We start from the raw sequence: 19,906 nt of genomic DNA, 5'->3' as shown, positions 1-19,906 counted from the left end.
TGCTCACACAGGCAAACACACACACACACACACACACACACACACACACACACACACACACACACACACACACACACACTAGCGTCATTGCCCCACAAGGTCTGTAAAACAGAATAAGTTTAACACTTCCTCACAGCTGGACGGCAGGATTGAGTTGATCAATTCATCAATATTTTCTCTTGATCGTTGGTCTGACCCATGCCGCAGGCTGCATCTGAGTGAGTGCACAGGGGGGTTGGGTAAAGGGTAGAGATGTGTAGTTTTGTGTGTGAGTAGTAAATTTGGAGGCAGTGGTTAATGGCCAGAGGGGTCCATGAAAGGGTAAAAAGGGGTACATTAATGTGTGGTTCTGCGATAGCCTCTATAGACACACACAAACTCATTCACTCAACCTCCAGCTTAACAGCTTAGAGGGAAGTGTGGAACTGACAACTAGAAGCAGACAAAAAGAGGAATAGTTTGTTTTTTTCCTGCAAGCCTGTCTTTTACATAAGAGGGGGGTATGTGGAGACAAAATGAAATATCTAGTTGTTCATGCACACAAGCTATTGGCTGTACCCAAAGTAGTATGGGATTTTCCTGGAAATATCATAAATTCAATGTAGCAACCAAACACTTGACAAAAAGAATGTGGACTTCCACAGACGAGTTATGAATTCACTGTACTAGTGTCTGTGTGTCGGAAAAGCAGTCTGTGCTGCGTGTTTAGGTTTATATATAGGATAATAACCCAGGTGTGCATTTCTTTTTCAGGCATTGTGGATACATCAAAGCCAAGCAGGACCCTGATGAAGAGAAGATGCAGTTCCAGCACGGCCGAGGTAAACACAAACACACACTAAGACACAATTTGTCACAATCAAAAACTGGGATTGTGTCAGTTTGTTATCATGAGCTGCAATTATGCCATCATTCCTAAATGTATTATCATGTATACAAATGTAGAGCATTTTGTTTAGTTAGAATTAAGTGGTCTAAGTTTTGTTGCATGTCTTGGTTAAGTTTGTGCTCATGTAAGCACCCCGTTTGACACATAAATTAAACCTAAACATCACGCCCACATGCAATAAATCACCTCACTGCCAGCATTTAAAGATATAAACAACACACAGAAGGAGGAATATTTTATCACATTATATTAGATTTATTACATATTAACACGCCAGGAGCAAACACCCTGAAAATGACTGTTTAATCACATACAATATTCCCGCTTATTTACTCTACATATGCCTTTAGATAAGAACTCACAGCATGCAGCTATACAAGTCTCCAACTTTGCAGAGTTTTTATCTAAATAAACTGTATTGTTTCACAGTTCTTGCACAAATGTTTGCTGGCAGAATGAGGCTCCTTATGGGTTCCTTTTAAAATTATGAGTCATTTTAACACCATTGCAAACAAAGTAGTTATGTGTTTAATTATGTAATCATTTTGTAATGTCACTCAAACAGAGCACCCACGCTCAAGCTCTCATTTCAACATGCATTCACACTGCAGATATGAGTGTCAGCTATGGGAGAACATTTTTCTATTATATTGCTACTGTGAACTTCTTTTTTGAAGATTTTGTAATCCCATACCCTACATTAGCTCATACATTCAAGTGCATTTAAGAAATATAGTAAGGGCATTCATCTTTTCTTTCTCTCCATATTTCTCTACATTTCTGCTCCTACAGTCAAGCTTCCCGGCAGCAGGACATACATTCATCCTCACACCTACGAAGACCCCAACCAGGCTGTCAGGGACTTTGCCAAAGAGATCGATGCATCCAATATTCGCATAGAGAGAGTTATCGGCGGTGGTGAGTTGGCAATAAAAACTGCAGTCGCCTACATACAAATAAACTTAATAGAAATGATTCAAATGTAATCTAAAATAATATTTTAGTATCCATATGAGGTGTGAAAGGACTGTTTTTCTTGGAAACTATGGATTAAACATTTAAGTAACATCTGGAAAATGTAATGTTACTGTATTGAAGATAATCCGGATGCAATTTAGAGTCAATATTAGATCTGACGAAACAGATACTCTCTTTTGTCAGCCATATTAATAGTTTGATCATGCTTTGTTGTGTGTTTGTGTGTGTAGGAGAGTTTGGGGAGGTGTGCAGTGGGTCGGCTGCGTGTTCAGGGAAAGAGGGAGATCTACGTGGCCATCAAGAGTCTGAAGGCGGGATACTCTGACAAACAGAGGAGGGACTTCCTGTCTGAAGCCTCCATCATGGGACAGTTTGACCATCCGAACATTATCAGGCTGGAGGGTGTTGTGACAAGATGTGAGTGATGAGTAAAAACCTTACTTCATTTTGCATGTGTGGGTGTATTATGTGTTTGATTGTTTGTGTAATCATACACTTTCCCTTCTCTATATGTGCACTATAGTAAGAGTGTGTGTGTGTGTGTGTTTGTGTCTGCCACACACCTGTGTGACACACAGCAGAGCTGCTGTTGATGTTAATAAGAGTTGACCCTGGATCAGATAGAAGCTCCATTACCATGGTAACGCATTGATGACGTACAGCCATATGCACGTGAATGGCGACTGGCTGCCTCTCAAACGTCCACTTGTTTACTTCACATTATTGTGTTAGACAATTAGAGCGGGAGTGTGTGTTCATGTGCTGTAGGTGAGATAGACACAGGCCTGGTTCAACAAGATAGCTGATTCGTTATCTCTGGCCCTCGCTCTCTCCATCACTCTCTGTCTTTCTCTTTTTCTCCCCATCTATCCTTCTTTCGTCTCATATCCACATATCACGCTCCTGTTTTCTCTCTCAGTCAGTGTCCATCCAATCTTCTCATTCAGTCTCTCCCTGTTCGTCTCTCTCTTTCTTATTCCCTCACTTCTCTGTCTCATTCAGTCAATCCTGGTCTCCTCTTCTCTGCCTCTAGTGCTCTTCTTTTCTTTGGCCCTTTTCACTCAGTCACAGAGTAGATCCACATTGAGCCCGCAACATCTGAAAAAGCTTCTTCATGGTCACATGTAACATTTTTTGTACCCAAAAATTGAGGTTTTTGAAAACGGTCTCTCAAGTGTATGAATCTGACACCAGCCTCAGAATTTGGTGGAAAATGATGTCATTAGCCTAGATGGGGGCAGTGTGGCAATAATGTTAATAGGATGAAGTTCCCTCAAATGTAACCCACTCTTAATATCGTTAATATAGCCAATCACTCAATATAAGTATTGTAACTAAGCTGTATATATGTTCATTTTATGAGACAACTTAGCAATAATAAAATACGGATCTGTCTCAGCAAAGCAGTGCTTGAGTGTCTGGTTAACTTGTAGCATTTATGGCCTACAATCAAATCTGTGTTATTTGCTTGAAAAATATGAAGATGAGTACTATTAAACTGTGAGTTTGGCTGTTTTGGACAAGAAGTAGGTAATGGAGAGTAGGAGGGGACTGAGTGAGCATTCAGTCAGCTGAGACTGCAAAGTAACTCTGCTGTGGCATCGACACAGCAGCCACCACGCATAGTTCACGCACATAAATAGAACAGAGAAGAACAGATTTACCTGTCGCTTTTGTACGGAGATCTTTGCAAAAGCTACCTGAAAACATGTGTGGATGCATGTCATTGTCAAACCTGAACAGGGTTTTCAAAATGACCTGCTTTGCGTGGAAGTAGTTTCAGAACCCCCTCCTGTTCATGTTTATCAGTGCCGCTGCTCTGTTCCTCCTCTGGTCTGACACCTTGTTATGCAGATGTTTGTGAGAGATCTACAGAAAAGCAAAAGGAAGACAGAGACAGTCAGTACAAAGACAGAATTGTAAACATGCATGCAGGCAGCCCCCCCCCCCCCCCCCCCATCTTAGCCACCCCCCTTCTCTCTTTCTGTCACAGACACAAAAGATGTTCAGTCCACCACACACCGGTGCTCAGTGGCACTTAGGCCAACAACAAAGGAGCAAATGCATATGCATAGGCTTTTATCATGAATATTAATAATTCATAAAGTTAATTGGATGTGTTTTTAGCCTCATGAATATTCAGCAGCATGCATATTAAGAATGAGACCCCACTGCATTTATTATTCATTTCCTTTCTCTCTCTCTCTCTCTCTCTCTCTCTCCCTCCCTCCCCTCTCTCTCTCTCTCTCTCTCTCTCTCTCTCTCTCTCTCTCTCTCTCTCTCTCTCTTCTCTCTCTCTCTTCGTCTAAATAACGCTTGATGTTAACTGTGACCTTTGGTTAGCAGGATTGAGGCAGTTTGTAGAAGTGCTACAGCAACAAACTAAATCAAATGTGTTTTTTTAGTCTGACAAGAAGACATGCAATTATGGCACTTTCTTTTTCAGTGGCACGCACTATCCTGATTAAACAATATCAGAATAAATTCAAGAATTACTGCCAAATTCTTGACATTTTGTGACAGATGACAATAGCAAAGTTGATAGAAGAAATTGGCTTAACTTCCTTTAACACAATATTATTTACTTTCCTTTGTTATATGAATATAAAAATATGCATGTTGTTTCTATTTTCAGTGTGCTTGTAATGAGTGCCTGTCTACCTTTACATGCGTTTCTTTGTATCTCCCTTCTCACCTGTCTTCACGGCACATTGAGAAGCTGATAGAGCCCCTCAGATACAAATCTCACCGGCGGAGCAGTAATTTCACAGGTCACAGCCCAGGGTGTGTGTGTGTGTGGTGTGTGTGTGTGTGTCAGTGGGGGGGGGTGAGAGTTGAGATGGGTCAATAATTCCTTCAGGCCTTTTTTACTCTGGCACCAGCTGGTCCCTTCACACTGCCCTCAGTCTAATCAGCAGACTGACCCTGCCTGCTCTGGGCTCAGGTGCGCTGGATTGGCTTGTTTTGGTGTAAGTAGCAGTCGAATTTAGTGTTGGTGGGAGAAGTATTTCTTGGAGTAGTACTAGAAGTAATTGCTGTTGTCACAGTTCTGCTGTTGTAGTAGTAGTAGAGGTGGTAGTATTAGCATTTGCAATACTATTAAAATCAGTTGTAGCAATAGGAAGTCCAACGTATAAGCACATTAGACAGTGTCTCATATATAATTGTAAGCAGGTACACATAAGAATGATTGATATGAAGCACTTATTTCTTTACAACAACATGCTTTCTTCTGAGCTTAAAATAGTAACATCGTAGTGTTTTATTTATTGCTTCCAGGGCATCTGGGTGTGCAAAATACATGTGTGCTACTACTACAGTTCCTCCATTCTGACAGTATCATTACTTCTCATACTGCTGTATTGTATGTTGTATACTCAAGCCTACTGCATAAAAACGTTGTGTTACACATCGTAAAAACGCAATAGGGCTGCAACTAATAATTTTTTTTCATTAACAATTAATCTGCCATTAATTCTGCAATTAAATGATTCATCATTTGGTCTATAAAATGTCAAAAAGGTGACAAGGCCTATTACTATTTCGGAAAGCCGAATTTTCAAATAGCTTGTTTTTTTCCAATGAACAAGACAAAACCTAAAAATATTCACCTATTTAATTCACAAAGATACATAACAAAGAAAAGCAGCAATCTTCAATATTTTGCAGCTGGAACTATGGGGAATGTTGGGGATATTTGCTTATTAAAATATAGTTGCCAACTAATTTTCTACTGCTCAGCTGCAGAAAATTAATGAACATCAATGAATGAACAAATTGTTTCAACCCTACAACATAACTGTGGTATCTAGTACTATTAGTGTTTTTTGTTGATGTTGATAAAAAAAAACTACTTTTTGTAGCACTTATAATAAGAGCTATAGTCATACAAATAGAGTAACACACAACATGATACAAGTCTTACTAGTAGCTGCAGGGTGATACAACTTGGTAGTTTTAGCAATGGGGGTTATCGATGAAGACAGTTGTTGTAGTTGTATTTACTCCAATTTTTCACAGATGTATTTTGTGTGGGGTATGTGTAGGAGTGTTTGTGTGTGTCCTCTCTGCTTAAAACCTCATAAGCCTTCAGCCCCTGCCATGTGCCACTCTAATAACCTACTCTGCTGTTTGTCACCTGATTGTGGCTATTGTCATGCTAATTAGAGCGCCACATGCAAAAAATCTTTCTTTTCTCTATCTGTCTCTCTACACATCAGGAAAGTGAAGCAATCCCCCCCCCCTTCTCCCATCTATCCCCTTATCTTCCCTTCATCTCCCCCGTCCCTCATTTTATCCATCCGTCCTTTATGTGTTTTACAATCGCTACAACAATCGGCTCATTTGGAAAACCCTCAATTACCAAACTCCATCTCATCTGCCCATATCGCGCACACGCACGCACGCACACACACACATACACACACTCACAAAGCTGCTCCACAAAGGTGCTGTTCACACTGGCAAAACCGCACACAGTCTTTTTCCGGCCCGTCTTCTGTTTGAAGAAACTAGTGATTAGTTTTAACTGTGTGTCTTTGTGCGCAGAACAATAATTGTTTCAATGTTGTTTGAACTTATTCATGTTTTGAATACATATGCAGATCTGTAGATTGCAACCGCAGAGACAAACGAGGAAGAGGAGAAGCAGGAGGGGAAAGTATAGAGAGGGAAGGTGACGACGGGTGAAGGATGGAGGGGTTGGGGGTGGAAGGTGCGGGGAATGGATGCGATAGGATACAAGAGCGAGGAAATGAGAGATGATGGGACTTAAGAACAAATGAGGGCGACTGGGAAGATGTGTGAAGAGATTTGAAGGAAAGAGGGGCGAGGAGACAAACATGAGGAAATGAGAGGAGATGAGAAAGCGAAGAGGGGGAGGAGAGGTGAAAAGACGAGATAAGGTTATTGAGTTTCTGTCTCTCAGTTTTCGCCGCACCCCCCCACACCCTCACATGGCGCTTCCCAGAACAGAGATCTGCCCTGTGTTAAAAGCATTGTATCATTTAGTTCAGACCCTTAACATTAATCAATACAGCAGTTATTTCATTTTCTCGTTTGTACCTTATGCCGCCTCATTCAATAATGTGGTAATGTGGCCCACTGGCGCAAACACAGATAGCCACTCATAATGTAATTGTCCAGATGTATACAGACTCTCATAATGTAATTTAACAGATACACTGTATATACGTTGTCTCTGTCACTTTCATACAAATTCATTCTACACAAATTCACACATGCACACATTCATGGTCTTGATGATGCTAGCTTTATCCTCAGGTAAAGAGTGGCAACACTTTCTACTCTCTACTTAATGAAGAGCTGTAAAAAGAGCAAACTTGTCTCTGATCCATTCCATAACACACTCCACCTGGCAGAACATCAATACCCAATCTGTGCGCACACATCCATACTCTGCGAGGTGTTTTTTAGCTCCGTGGAATGGCTGTGTTATTTCTGAAGGCGATGAAAGGCGATAAATTTGAATGAATATGAATGTGATTAGTTAATTATGTGCTTTCAGGAGGAAATTGAGGAGCGCTTGTGGATGTTTGGCGGAGTGGAGCTCCATGACGAGCTCGAGAGGCTCCATCATCCCGCCTGCGGGTGCGTGTGTGTTTGCAATGTGGATAGCGTGCAATAAAGTTGCAACAAGAAATGAAAAGGGTACATTGTGTTTTTGAGTGTGAGTGTGAGTGTGTGTGTGTGTGTGTGTGTGTTTGCACAGGCACCTGACAAAAAAGAGACGGAAAGAGCTAATATAAAGCGCCTGAGTGCGTGTGGTCGGTTTTATTGGTAACCTCTGTTATCTTTCAGAGTTACAGGGATAATTCTGTATGGCAGGTGACCAGATGATGGCTATAGTGAAGTGTGTGTGTGTGTGTGTGTGTGTGTGTGTGTGTGTGTGTGTGTGTGTGTGTGTGTGTGCGTGTGCGAGTGCATGCCATGCTCATATGGTCACCTAAGTCAAAGAAACACAATGAATGTGTTTCATTGTGCTTCTCTCTTGACTGCATCTAAAAATGCAAGCCTTCAGGTTATATTCTCCTTCACTGGCAACAAACATGGACTTATGCTCACGCACACACACACACACACACACACACACACACACACACACACACACACACACACACACACACACACACACACACACACACACACACACACACACACACACACACACACACAGCACACAACTAAAGATGAGCTCAAACACAATTGGTTTTCAGAGCTTTTTTCCATTTCATGGCTGTCTACTTTGTAGAATATGACATTTAGATGAGCGTAAGCATACTCGTTCTGTATACCCTAAGAATAACATACATGCATTCACAGGATCTATAATAAGACACGCCAGCACTCACAGGTGGATGGAGAGCTGTGAAGAGTCAGACCCCCTTTCAGTCAGGATCAATCGCATCAACTGTTTTATCAGTCGCTGTGGTAGAACATATACAGACACAAAAGCACGCACATGTTGTCCACCTCTGATCAGAGCTGAAATCAGCCAGCCATCATCATGCCCTTCCCACTTGCCATGCCCTAAAACCAGCCCTCTCTCACACACGCACGCACGCACGCACGCACGCACGCACGCACGCACGCACACGCACACACACACACACACACACAGAGCAATGCACCACACACAGCACAGGCTTCGTGTGGAGATAAATGCGACCAGCAATCCTCACCCCCAGCAGAAGAAAATCCAATTCTCTTTCACTTTTATCCCTGAGACTAATGTTACTGTCAAAGAAGACACCACCACCAGAGACCAGGCGACTCTGTTTGTGTGTGTGTGTGTGTGTGTGTGTGTGTGTGTGTGTGTGTGTGTGTGTGTGTGTGTGTGTGTGTGTGTGTGTTTGCTGCAGTGAGATAGTGAATTCATTTAAGGTGATGTATTGCTGTCTTTACCTACAATCTCACTGTAGGTCTCGTGGTGTTGTTCCTGCCTTTCCTTGACAAGCTTTTGACCCCTCTTCCTCTCCTCTCCTTCCCTCCTCATCTTCCCTTCTCTCCTTTCCTTCTCCTCTGGTACAACACACCTCCCCCTCTTATCTTAAAACCCTCAAGCTCAACCCTCTCTCCTTTAGTTCCCTTATAACTCTATAACCCCCCAATTCAACCCAAGGACACTTTTTTGTCATGATGTCTTTGATCAAAAAACATGCGTTATAAATAGTGTAAGGCAATTAATATATAAATATTAGACTCCCAAGTTGCTACACTCATAGATACTGAGGACAATGCCCCAGGTTTCATTGTTAAAACTGGGTGGAAACAATTGGAGTTAAAAAAACAACCCTGCATTGCAAAACCAATCCAAAGTCTTTAGGGCAGACGTTTATATTGGGGCGCCGACATGCAATTGACCACAGAGGAGAAGAGGGGGGAGAGCATCATTTCCGATGAGGTGCGTCCTTGACAAAATGTAGGGGTTGTTAGTGGCCATTTTTGCCATCGTTCAAGCAACTATCGTGCATTTAGAAATCCCCTAACTGTTTACACCTGGCATTAACATGCTTCTCAGTTGATCCAATCACAAGTGGACAGCACTAAATATATGTGTAAAGGACCACCAAAACGCATTGTGATCCAATCACTCAAACCACTTGCCGAGGTGGTCTGGGACACATTTGATCACATATCTTTTGTAATGTAAATGCTAATGCACCCCTGGCAAGGATGCAACATAGAAATACATCATCAATGCAGGACGTGGCAGTTATTAAAAGGGTTGAAAGAATGGAGATGAGCACAGATCTACGTGGCTAGAGTAATCTGAACAGTTGGAGTAGCCCGTACATGTATATTAGCTCTTGACACATTTTTCATAGTTCTTTAGCCCACACTAGAAACAAATCTGGTGCTTGTCTGATTGACGTAATACATGTGAGCAGGACCCTTTGACCTTCCAGCAAAAGTGACATAGACAGCAACAAAATCTGGACACAATTGGTCAGTTTAACAGAGACAGGTGTGAACAGCAATGTGTCTCGGCTGTCCACTAGTAATCAGATCACACGAGACAGATGTTAATGCCAGGTGTAAACAGGGTCATAGCGTATGTGGAGTTAAACTAGTTATTAAAAACAAAGAAAAGAAAAAAAATATTTTTGGACTTATCAAAAGAAAGAAAGACATGACAGAGAAGTTAAAGATTTAATTAAGACATTTTTAGTGAACGCTTCTCTTGAAAGGGAAAGAAAGTCTGGAATTTGGAAAATGTTCATGTCTACTCCAATCATATTTTGGGCATTCTTTAAGAAAATGGACTTTTGTCTCCACCTCATCTATTTCTCTCTCCCCCTCTCATGCTGTCTTAACCTCACTCCTAGGTTTTTTTCTCAGTGTGTCTGTGATTGGCAAAGCTCAGCTGTAGGTGGTTGTACCTACCACCCTGTGTAGGGAGAACCCTGTAAAACAGGGACAACTGCTGTTTTTGTGCATGTGTATGTGTGCACGCATGTGCATGTGTGTGTGCATGTATACATGTGATTGCATGTACTTTGTTAATCATTTGTAAGCCCCACCAGATGCCATGCAGGGGACTGTAGTGCGCATGGCCTGTCAGTCAACCATCCCTCCATCTCACACATGCACGCAAACACACACTCTTGCAGGTGCAGGTGCACAGCGATCCAACCACAACCCCCTTCCCCTTGAGGCTGATTAGTATTCATGAGATCTCAGGAGGCCCCCCATATACACACACACACATATTCTGGTGGATTGGTCCATTCTAATTATCTCCTGGCGTTTATGGAGAGGGCTGATTAGAAGCTGTCAGTGTGACTGATGACGACATGCCATGTTATCCCCCAGAGAGGCAGGGAGACAGAGAGGAAGGCTGCTGGTCACAGCTGTGGACTACACTACTCTGTCCTCATGGCTTTATAGTTTGTGTCTTTCTTCCCTGTAATTCTGCCCCACTAACAGCTGCCCTGTTATGTCTCTTTGTAGGTAAGCCAGTGATGATCATAACAGAATTCATGGAAAACGGATCTCTGGACACTTTCCTCAAGGTGAGTCACGGCTACCTGGCTCAGCTGGAAAGAACACAATGCTCACATCCCATCAAGGTCAGGGCCATAACTCCTTACAAAGGGCCATGTGAAAATTGGTGTCCCAGCTGTAATGTGTTTGAAATTGTAAATTTAATTTCCCCCAAACTGCTGTAGTTGAGGGGACATTCTTTTTAAAATACATAAAGGCACCTGGATGAAACTGTCTTTCATCTGTCAAAGCTGGAGAATTCAATCTATACAAATTTTACTGAGTCCACCGAGCACTTAAATATCCCTAAAAATAAACTGACTTAAATATATCAGTTTGATATATATATATTGGTACCACCACTGGTTTGTGTCCTGTCCAACATGTATCCAAGTTGAAAGAAATGTGCCATCAACAGGGCATAAAATTAGCACCAGCTACCACTCAAAAAACAATGGTAATCTATTGAGTGGCTGGTAAAATTTGGACTGCCACTAGTAGGAATTAATTTTGCACCCTGCATCAATATACATACACAGAGAAAGCAAGTTCTGATATATTCAGAGTTCTGATATATTCATGACATATACTTAGACACTGAACCTTTGCTTCACCAAGTATAAAAAGAGAAGTATAATAATAGAAGCACTATGGATGCATGATCTCTCCACACTTGACATCACATGATGTTTGATTATGGGTCTTTTCATAATCCTAGAGCAGAAAACAGCGGCAGACAGCTGATAAACAAAGAAAGTGTATTATTTTGTAAAACAAATCACCCTCATTATGAATGAATATTGAAACACGTTTCTAACAAGATTTCTATAAAGGGATTAGTTTATTAAATAAAAGACTACTGAAGAAACAAAGAGTTTAAATCCAGGCCAGAGTATTATAAAAGTAAGTCTTGAAGAGCAGATTTTACTCAAAGTAATTGCTGAATAAATTATCAGTGGACAAATGTTAAAATCAAAGGACTGCTGGAGAGGTATTGCTTTGCTACTGAAATTGACAACATGACAAGAGTTAGTGGGGCCTGTCACTGACTATGTCATTACATTGATGTTTTTAAAGAATTAGTCATTGAGGTCATCCTCTGAAACATATTACCAAGCTGCAGACGTATTTAGCTCATTTCAGAAATAGACTGCCTTTTCTTTAAATTGACAGGAGGTTTTGGTGCGTTTATGAAAAAGTCAATTATGTGCACAAATGCAGTTCTTCACTTAAAAGCAGATTCAGAAGGCAAAAATATAATGTTATATTTGATAAATGTGTGATTTGTGATCAATTTATCTTCATAAAAAATATGTAGCAGAGCTTGCAAATGTATGCAAAAGTATTGGTTTAGCTGAAGAGCCTTGAATTGGGTTTGGCACATACCCAGATGAATGGATTGATGCGGCCCCTGTGTGCCTCATGTTGAAAGTCCCCCTGATTCATATTCAGAGTTGTTTGTCAGCCAGTAAAATCACTGAAGTGCTCCAGAGCCATTAACCCTGTGATGATGGGCCCATCGATAAATAGACACCAATCCCATCAGGAACACTGAGGCAAAATTAAATGAAAACTGATGGGCTAAAAATGGCCAAAGCATAATGTCCTGAAACACACACACCACACACACACTTTCACAAAATCACACACACAGTTATATGCATGTTGTATGTTACAGTATATATTGTAATGATGGTCATAACAAGTGTCCACAGTGCCTCAATATAATTATGGAATCTGATTTATGTTTTTTACAGCTGATCTGTACTCCTGCAATCCATATGTGTCTTTAATTATGCTGACCATTTACTAAGCACCCATCCCTGAGAAATAAAGAAACCACCAGTCTTTCAGGGAAGCTCTTCCTCTCTTAGTCTGTCCATTTCCATCTCACCCCCAGTTTTCCCTATTTTCCATTATTCAATTAAGTTTCTCCTCCAAAAATTCTAATTTTTTATCTTCACCCTTTCATTTGTCCCCTTAGTCTCCTTTTCTAACCTCTCTGCCCTGCATTTGTCTCCTCTCTCTTTGTCTGCCCTGCCCACCCTTCCTCCTTTTTACTGGCAATGCTACGTGGTGGGCAGATTGATAGAGGAAGTCTGTAGGTTTGTTAGACAGTCCAATCAATCAGCATCTCACAAAACCACCGGCTAATTAACTTACTCCACAGCTGCTGAGGGAGTGAGGGACAGAGAGAGAGAGAAAGAGAGAGAGAGAGAGAGAGATAGAGAGAGAGAGAGAGAGAGAGAGAGAGAGAGAGAGAGAGAGAGAGAGAGAGAGAGAGAGAGAGAGAGAGAGAGAGAGAGAGAGAGAGAGAGAGGAGAAAGAATGATGGAGGAAGGGGGGTGGGGGTCACAGATGCAGAAAGATGAAAGAAGATAGATAGGTAGATGGGGACAGAATCAAAGTAATACAGAGTTCTCTCTTAGAGGCAGAGGCTAAGGAGAGAGACAGAGATAGATGGAGAGAACCAAGAGACAGAGGGAAGGAGAGATGACATAAAGGAGAGAGGGTGACTGATAACATGGATGGGTTTTTAACGGGGACCGTTGGCCCAGGGCAGAAATAATTGGCAGAGGAAGGTGAGCTGGACTGTCATCGATCAACAGGCTCTGCTCTCAGCCAAAGACAGCTCAAATCTGAAATCCAGTGAGCTCTGCTTGGGCACACGGTCAGTATTAGAGAGGAAAGTTTTGTCTGCGCTGTCAGATCCAATCTTCTGCAAGCAGGATTTGTTTGTGATCCTCCATTGATCCCTGGGAGGAGAAATTCATCTTTTTGCCTGCCACCCTCCAGAGAGAGGTCAAAATGCAAGGTTAACAGGAGCTGGAAGGGATTCAGCGTCTTGCTCAGGGACATTTCAGAATCGTGGATTGCTGCCATCAAAGATGCCTGACTCTTGGTTTGAATCTGTGCTTCCAGGAGAAGTTGTTGAAGGACCTGGCACTAATCACGATGCAGGTTACTGTCAGCATTTAAACTGTGTACTGCGTATTAATTAATCTTTCTCCTTGTCTCTCCCTGCAGAAACATGACGGCCAGTTCACGGTAATCCAGCTGGTTGGCATGCTGCGTGGCATCGCCTCAGGTATGAAGTACCTGTCAGACATGAGTTACGTTCACAGAGATCTGGCAGCTCGAAACATCCTGGTCAACAGCAACCTCGTGTGTAAGGTGTCTGACTTTGGCCTGAGTCGAGTTCTAGAGGACGACCCTGAGGCTGCCTACACTACAAGGGTAAGACACACACACAGGCTGCAGCTGTCATACAAATGTTCTCCAATTACAGTACAGTTTATCAACCTCTACATTACCTCACCCAATCTGACACAGACGTGAGGATAATTAGAACCTCCACAAAATATGGTCAACCCAAACTCACCCCAAAAATAGTGAGAGAAATATCGAGGGATGTGCCAATTAACAAGCGGCCACAAAAAGTAGAAGAGCAGCCATACATATCATTTTACCTTCTGACTTCACACATTCGATCTCACCTCACTAAATGTTTCTCCTTTGAGGGTCATGGCCACATGTGATCAGAGCTTAAAGTTAGACCATTTGGACCCACTCAGGTGTCAGAAAGGAAAAAAACTGGTTGACAATAGATATATAAAAGCATAAAGCTCCAACACTGTATAACATTGTACAGTAGGTCTATAAACAGTTGAAGTTTACTAAACTAAGCACTGTTCAAATTTGAATGCATTTGAACCCTCCCCCTTCATGATTTTGCCTACATGTAGTCAAATTTTAAATGTATTTGGTAACATCGCCATCCTTTCGCACAGCACAGAAGAAACTCAAACGTCAATGAGTTAAACCACTGCGGAGTAATTCATCTAAAATGCCCACGAGGAGATGGCATTATTCATATTCATAGGAAGTGTTGGGGATGTTATTTTTAATATGGCATTATCATTGCCCTGGGAGGAGTGTATCAGCGGCTGACTGCTCTATTGCAATCACACACACACACACCCACTGATGTCAGGAGGCCTAGATGGAGAGCTGCAGGCATGCGAGGAGGGGGGAGAAAGGAAGAAAGGGAGAGGCCGAGGCGGAGATGGGGAAGAGACAGAGAAAAGGGAGTGGATATCAAATAAGACTGAGATCGAGGGAGGCTGAGAGAGAGAGAGAGAGAGAGAGAGAGAGAGAGAGAGAGAGAGAGAGAGAGAGAGAGAGAGAGAGAGAGAGAGAGAGAGAGAGAGAGAGAGAGAGAGAGAGAGAGAGAGAGAGAGACAGAGAGAGAAGGAGAGAGAGAGAGAGAGAGAGAAAGAGAGAGAGAGAGAAAGAGAGAGAGAGAGAGAATAGGGGACGGCAGGGGGAAGGATCCAGTGAGAGCAGTTAGGGAGGGAAAAAAAGATGATGGGGTAGCAGTGGACAGAGGGGTGGGGGAAACAAAAGTACAGTGACGAGTAACTTGGCAGCTTTGTCTTTGATTTAACTTTGACCAAGCGGAGATGGGGAATGCTTGGTAGTGCAGAGGCAGCTGCCGCATGTTAAAAAGCTGAAGGGAGCCCTATAGAGGTATGGTGTGTATGTGTGTGTGAGAGGGAGAGAGGGCAGAGGGTATCTTACTGCCTAGTGTGTCAATAAAGTGGACTTTATGCAATCCGTTTGATCTGTGCGTCAACAACAAAGGCATAAAAATGAGCAGCATGAAAGGAGAGGAAGGAAATTGATGGCAGAAGAAAGAGAAGTGCAAGAATAAGCACCAGGGAAAAAGTAACTCTGTCTTGTGAGCGCAAGTTGGTGTGTAATCTCACGTGCTCTGTTCTTGATAGCGGCACTGCACCAGCCATCTCTGCAGTACTTTTTTATTTTGATTTATTACAGCGCTTAGCCAGAATTCTACTAATAAAACAGCCTTTCAATATTTACACTATTACTGCAGCAAGTTCAGACTGACATATTCAACATGCCAAGAATGTATTGACTGTGTTGTGAACCATCCACAGGGAGGGAAGATCCCCATCAGATGGACAGCTCCTGAGGCTATAGCCTACAGGAAGTTCACCTCAGCCAGTGATGTGTGGAGTTACGGTATCGTCATGTGGGAGGTGATTTCATATGGAGAGAGACCCTACTGGGAGATGTCCAACCAGGATGTGAGTCACACACACACATGCACGATGTTTCAGTCACAGTGTTAACCGTCATTTAAGTCAGTCAGTCTTCTTGTATCAGCAAGGATTATAAGATCATTCCTCAAACAACAAAAGTAGAGAAAAAAACAGGGGTTGCAGCATTAAGCAGTGTTGAGCTGTTAGATATAGTGCATGCTATAAAATATGGCAGATACAACGCCTGCAAATCTCAAACCCTTCTGTTTTTCACTCTTCAGCTCAATTTTTAACTATTAAGTTGTATTTCTCTTTCTTGCACTGATGACAGAACCTGATATTTGCCTGTCTCCCCACAGGTGATCAAAGCAATAGAGGAGGGTTACCGTCTTCCTGCTCCGATGGATTGTCCGGTGGTGTTGCACCAGCTGATGTTGGATTGCTGGGAGAAGGGTCGCAGTGAAAGGCCAAAGTTTGGACAGATTGTCACAATCCTGGACAAGCTCATCAGAAATCCAGCCAGCCTCAGAGAGCTGGCCAACAGCTCAGTATGGTCAGTGGGAGAAAGCTATAAATTAATCTGTGAATTTCAACACATTCACTGACACATGGGTGTAGTCCTTGGATATTTGGATTAGATTATGGGATCTAATCCATTGGCATTGAAGATATAATCACTGCTTTAGATTTATATTCATTTTAGAAAATTGTGAAATGTAGACAATTACAATTCTTTTAGTAACCTCACATATTTTTTGGTGGATGAAAAGGTTTGAATATAGGGTTGTAAGATTGCATATCCAGAGTCTCACATTTAGTCTTGACTTCCTGCCTCGCCAATTGCAATACGCACATCCATAGAATATCATTATTTTTACATTTACATTTTACACTTAAGGCATGTAGCTACAGTTCAGAACCAGACCAGATAATGAAGAGTGCAATAAAATGTTTCAGCCACTTTCAGAGCAGAAAGAAGATAGAAAAAAACAAATCCCATCACTGAAAAGACAAGAAAAGCTCAAAAGCATTACTAACAAGGGCCTACATACTGTAGACGTGACCAGAAAGAAGAGTCTTTACATGGCGTACACTGCATTGTTTGTAGGTGCAGATGGAATTAGTCCTGCATATGAAAGGGGTATACTAAGATTATGTATGCAAATGAATAAACACAGAGATCATTTCTAACAATAGCTAGCAAGCAAATATAAGGTGACACAAATCTAAGGGTTCAGCAAGTAAAGCCATGTGGGCTGGTGCTGTGGGGGGCCACTGAGGGGAAAATTCATCAATCATACTTAGCACTAATGGGTAGGTCTAAAGTTTAGGGTTTATGTTTTCTTTTCACAGTGGATTTGAGTCTGTCATGCTGCGGTTGCTATAAAATTAAAGCTATTCTGTCCAAATACAGATCCAGTACCATAAATGAGCATTAACTGGCTCCTTAAGTGTACTGTTGACAGTTTTTTAAATTATTATTAATGCCCAAGTTCCAAGTACAAACAATTGACCTACGCACAAGTCAAATACTGCTATTTAGCCACTCAACAGGCCAAAACTTTATTGAGTTGTGAGTGTGCTTTGTATTCCAGCAGGGAGGACCCGTCCACCCCAGAGTTCAATGTGAGCACAGTGGATGAGTGGTTGGAGGCCATCAAGATGGGCCAGTATAAGGAGAACTTTTCCAGTTCTGGATATGTCAGCTTGGACGCAATTCTCTACATAAGTGTCAGGTACAAAGGACTGGTGTCTCACCGCTCATCCCTGTTAAACGAAACACTCCAAAGGTCAAGATTGTCAGTAAAAGACGCATTACATCCCATTCGAGTTTCATTTGAAATTAAACAATGGAATTTACACAGGACGTGAAACATCAGCAGTTGCTTGGCATTTGAAGGGCAATGTGGATTTTTTCCCCCTCTTACCAATAAATAATATATGCATTTTTTTTCTGTTTTCCTTGTAGTGAACTGACTAAGATGGGTGTCACTCTGGCCGGCCACCAGAAGAAGATTTTATCCAGTGTGCAGGGCCTGCAGACCCAAGGGACGCATGTCCAAGTATAACAGTTTCCACATTAACACACAGTGAGACAGAGCCAAAATGGATACTCCTGTGAAGAGTTTCCCGCTGAAATGGAGTTGTAATGGATACTCTGTGCTTGGGCCTCCATTGATTTTGAGACACACTGAGATGGAGACAACATGGACGCTTGACTCCTTCACCTTCTCGCAGTTTCACCATTCTTCCCATCCTCGATGGGCACTACCGGCTTTAGCACTGAGTCCCAGCAGCACAACCACCATTATGGAGCTACAGAGAGACAAGTCCAGCAACAAGGCCACATCTAGAGCATCCCCGCCCATTTCACATCATATCAGCTCAACAAAAGAAAAAAAGAGATTTTTAACAAAAGAATGACAAAAAAACAAATTAGAATATAATTATCATCACTGTCTGTGAGGTGTACAGTTGGTTTTTACTGTCTTCTTGCTTCTGTTTTGAGTTTTCACCTTGAAGAGTTAGAAAAGGATCAGAAGATATGTATATGTGTAGATATATGTTTATAGGGGCTGTGTGCCCCACAACCGTAGAGATGGACCTAATGTTTGTATTGGTGGTGAGGTTTATATTGCTCAACTGTAATAGGAGTTATTACCTAGTACATGTATGGCCCCTTCCATTGCTCTGTTTACAGAAAGCCAATGAAAGAGCTGAGATTCTGGATGACATGAATGTGTAGGGTGAGTGGGAAAGAAAAACTGGACCTTTAGAGATAGAGAAGGGTGTAGATTTTGATAGCTTGTGTAGGATGGAAGTATGATTTGTTTAAAATTGTGTATTGGACCAGGACAAGGGCTTCCCTAGCCACTGCTCTCAGACACACTTCCATAGCAACTACACCCAGCGCACATTTGCTAGTTTGCTTGCACTTATGATGAAACTATGTGCAAAGAAACAGCAGAAACTGCTTAAGGTGCAGTTAGCACAGAGACATTTTTACTCTTCCATAACTGACTGTCTATTTCAAACAACCTTATCTATTCAGACTGATGTTGTTAGGAATATTTCAGCCAAAGAGTTAGCCTTCCCATGTTTCAGGTGTGTTAAGAAAGTTATAGTGTTTTGTGTAGAGCAAAGGTGATGCAAAGGTCATGATAGACTTGACACTGTTAAGAACGTGTTACTGATTTTCCAGTGTTGTGCCATGTACAGTGACCATGAAAAGTTCATCTGGGCAACATACCACCATTCTTCCTATACTCTTTCCTTTCATCAGTCTCCATGGCTTGATGGTTACACAAGGTCAGTCACAGTAATTACAGTGTTTTGTCCAAATAGTCTCTAAAAGTAATAAGGATTATGGCAATGGACTTTTCAGAAAGATTAAATATAAGCAGTGTTGATTTTTACAGCTGTGTCACTATGAGAGGGTAAATTTTACTTTAAAAAAAGATGATTTATGTGTCATATACTGTCTCACTTTCTTGTTATCAGTCACGTCAACCTATTTCAAGCATCCCTCATTTCAAAGCAACACCCATAAGATACATTTATAAAGCAATGTTTACAGCAAAAAAGCAAATACATTGGTTTGTTGGTTTATCTCTGCCAGATGGAAACTGCTACTTATCACATTAATTACAAGGTTAGATATGATGGGACCCTCTTTTCGTGCACTGCATTAATGGCACTGAACCTGCTTTTAGTGTATTCCCAAACTCAGTTTTAATATATGTGGTACTCTATAGGACCAACAGTGGCATAAAGTACAGTATATATGATTGTATCATAGTGTAAAATATGTACAGTGTTGATTTCCAATGTTAGAATGTTTGTAATGATAACGATGATGATGACTATGATGTACTTTTATTGTGAAAAAGAGATTTCTGAGTACTCGTTCAGGGGCGGGTCATAAAAGTGAAGGGAGGTGATTCATTGGTCTGAACAAAGGAATGTA

General features: G+C 41.7%; 1 protein-coding gene across 1 annotated transcript in view; it reads left to right on the top strand.

Annotated features, from left to right (window-relative positions):
* LOC133991009 (ephrin type-A receptor 3-like) overlaps window positions 1-18,008 on the top strand; it is an 82,017-nt gene extending 64,009 nt beyond the window's left edge. The window contains 10 exon segments of the mRNA XM_062429458.1: window positions 754-821; window positions 1,682-1,807; window positions 2,098-2,120; window positions 2,122-2,284; window positions 10,841-10,902; window positions 13,901-14,110; window positions 15,835-15,984; window positions 16,299-16,492; window positions 17,535-17,675; window positions 17,909-18,008. Coding sequence (XP_062285442.1) covers window positions 754-821; window positions 1,682-1,807; window positions 2,098-2,120; window positions 2,122-2,284; window positions 10,841-10,902; window positions 13,901-14,110; window positions 15,835-15,984; window positions 16,299-16,492; window positions 17,535-17,675; window positions 17,909-18,008 — 1,237 coding nt within the window.
* The last annotated feature ends 1,898 nt before the right edge of the window (window positions 18,009-19,906 follow it).

This window comes from Scomber scombrus, chromosome 11, assembly GCF_963691925.1.
Source record: "Scomber scombrus chromosome 11, fScoSco1.1, whole genome shotgun sequence".
NCBI classification, from domain to species: domain Eukaryota; kingdom Metazoa; phylum Chordata; class Actinopteri; order Scombriformes; family Scombridae; genus Scomber; species Scomber scombrus.
This window is presented reverse-complemented; position numbering and strand designations above follow the sequence as displayed.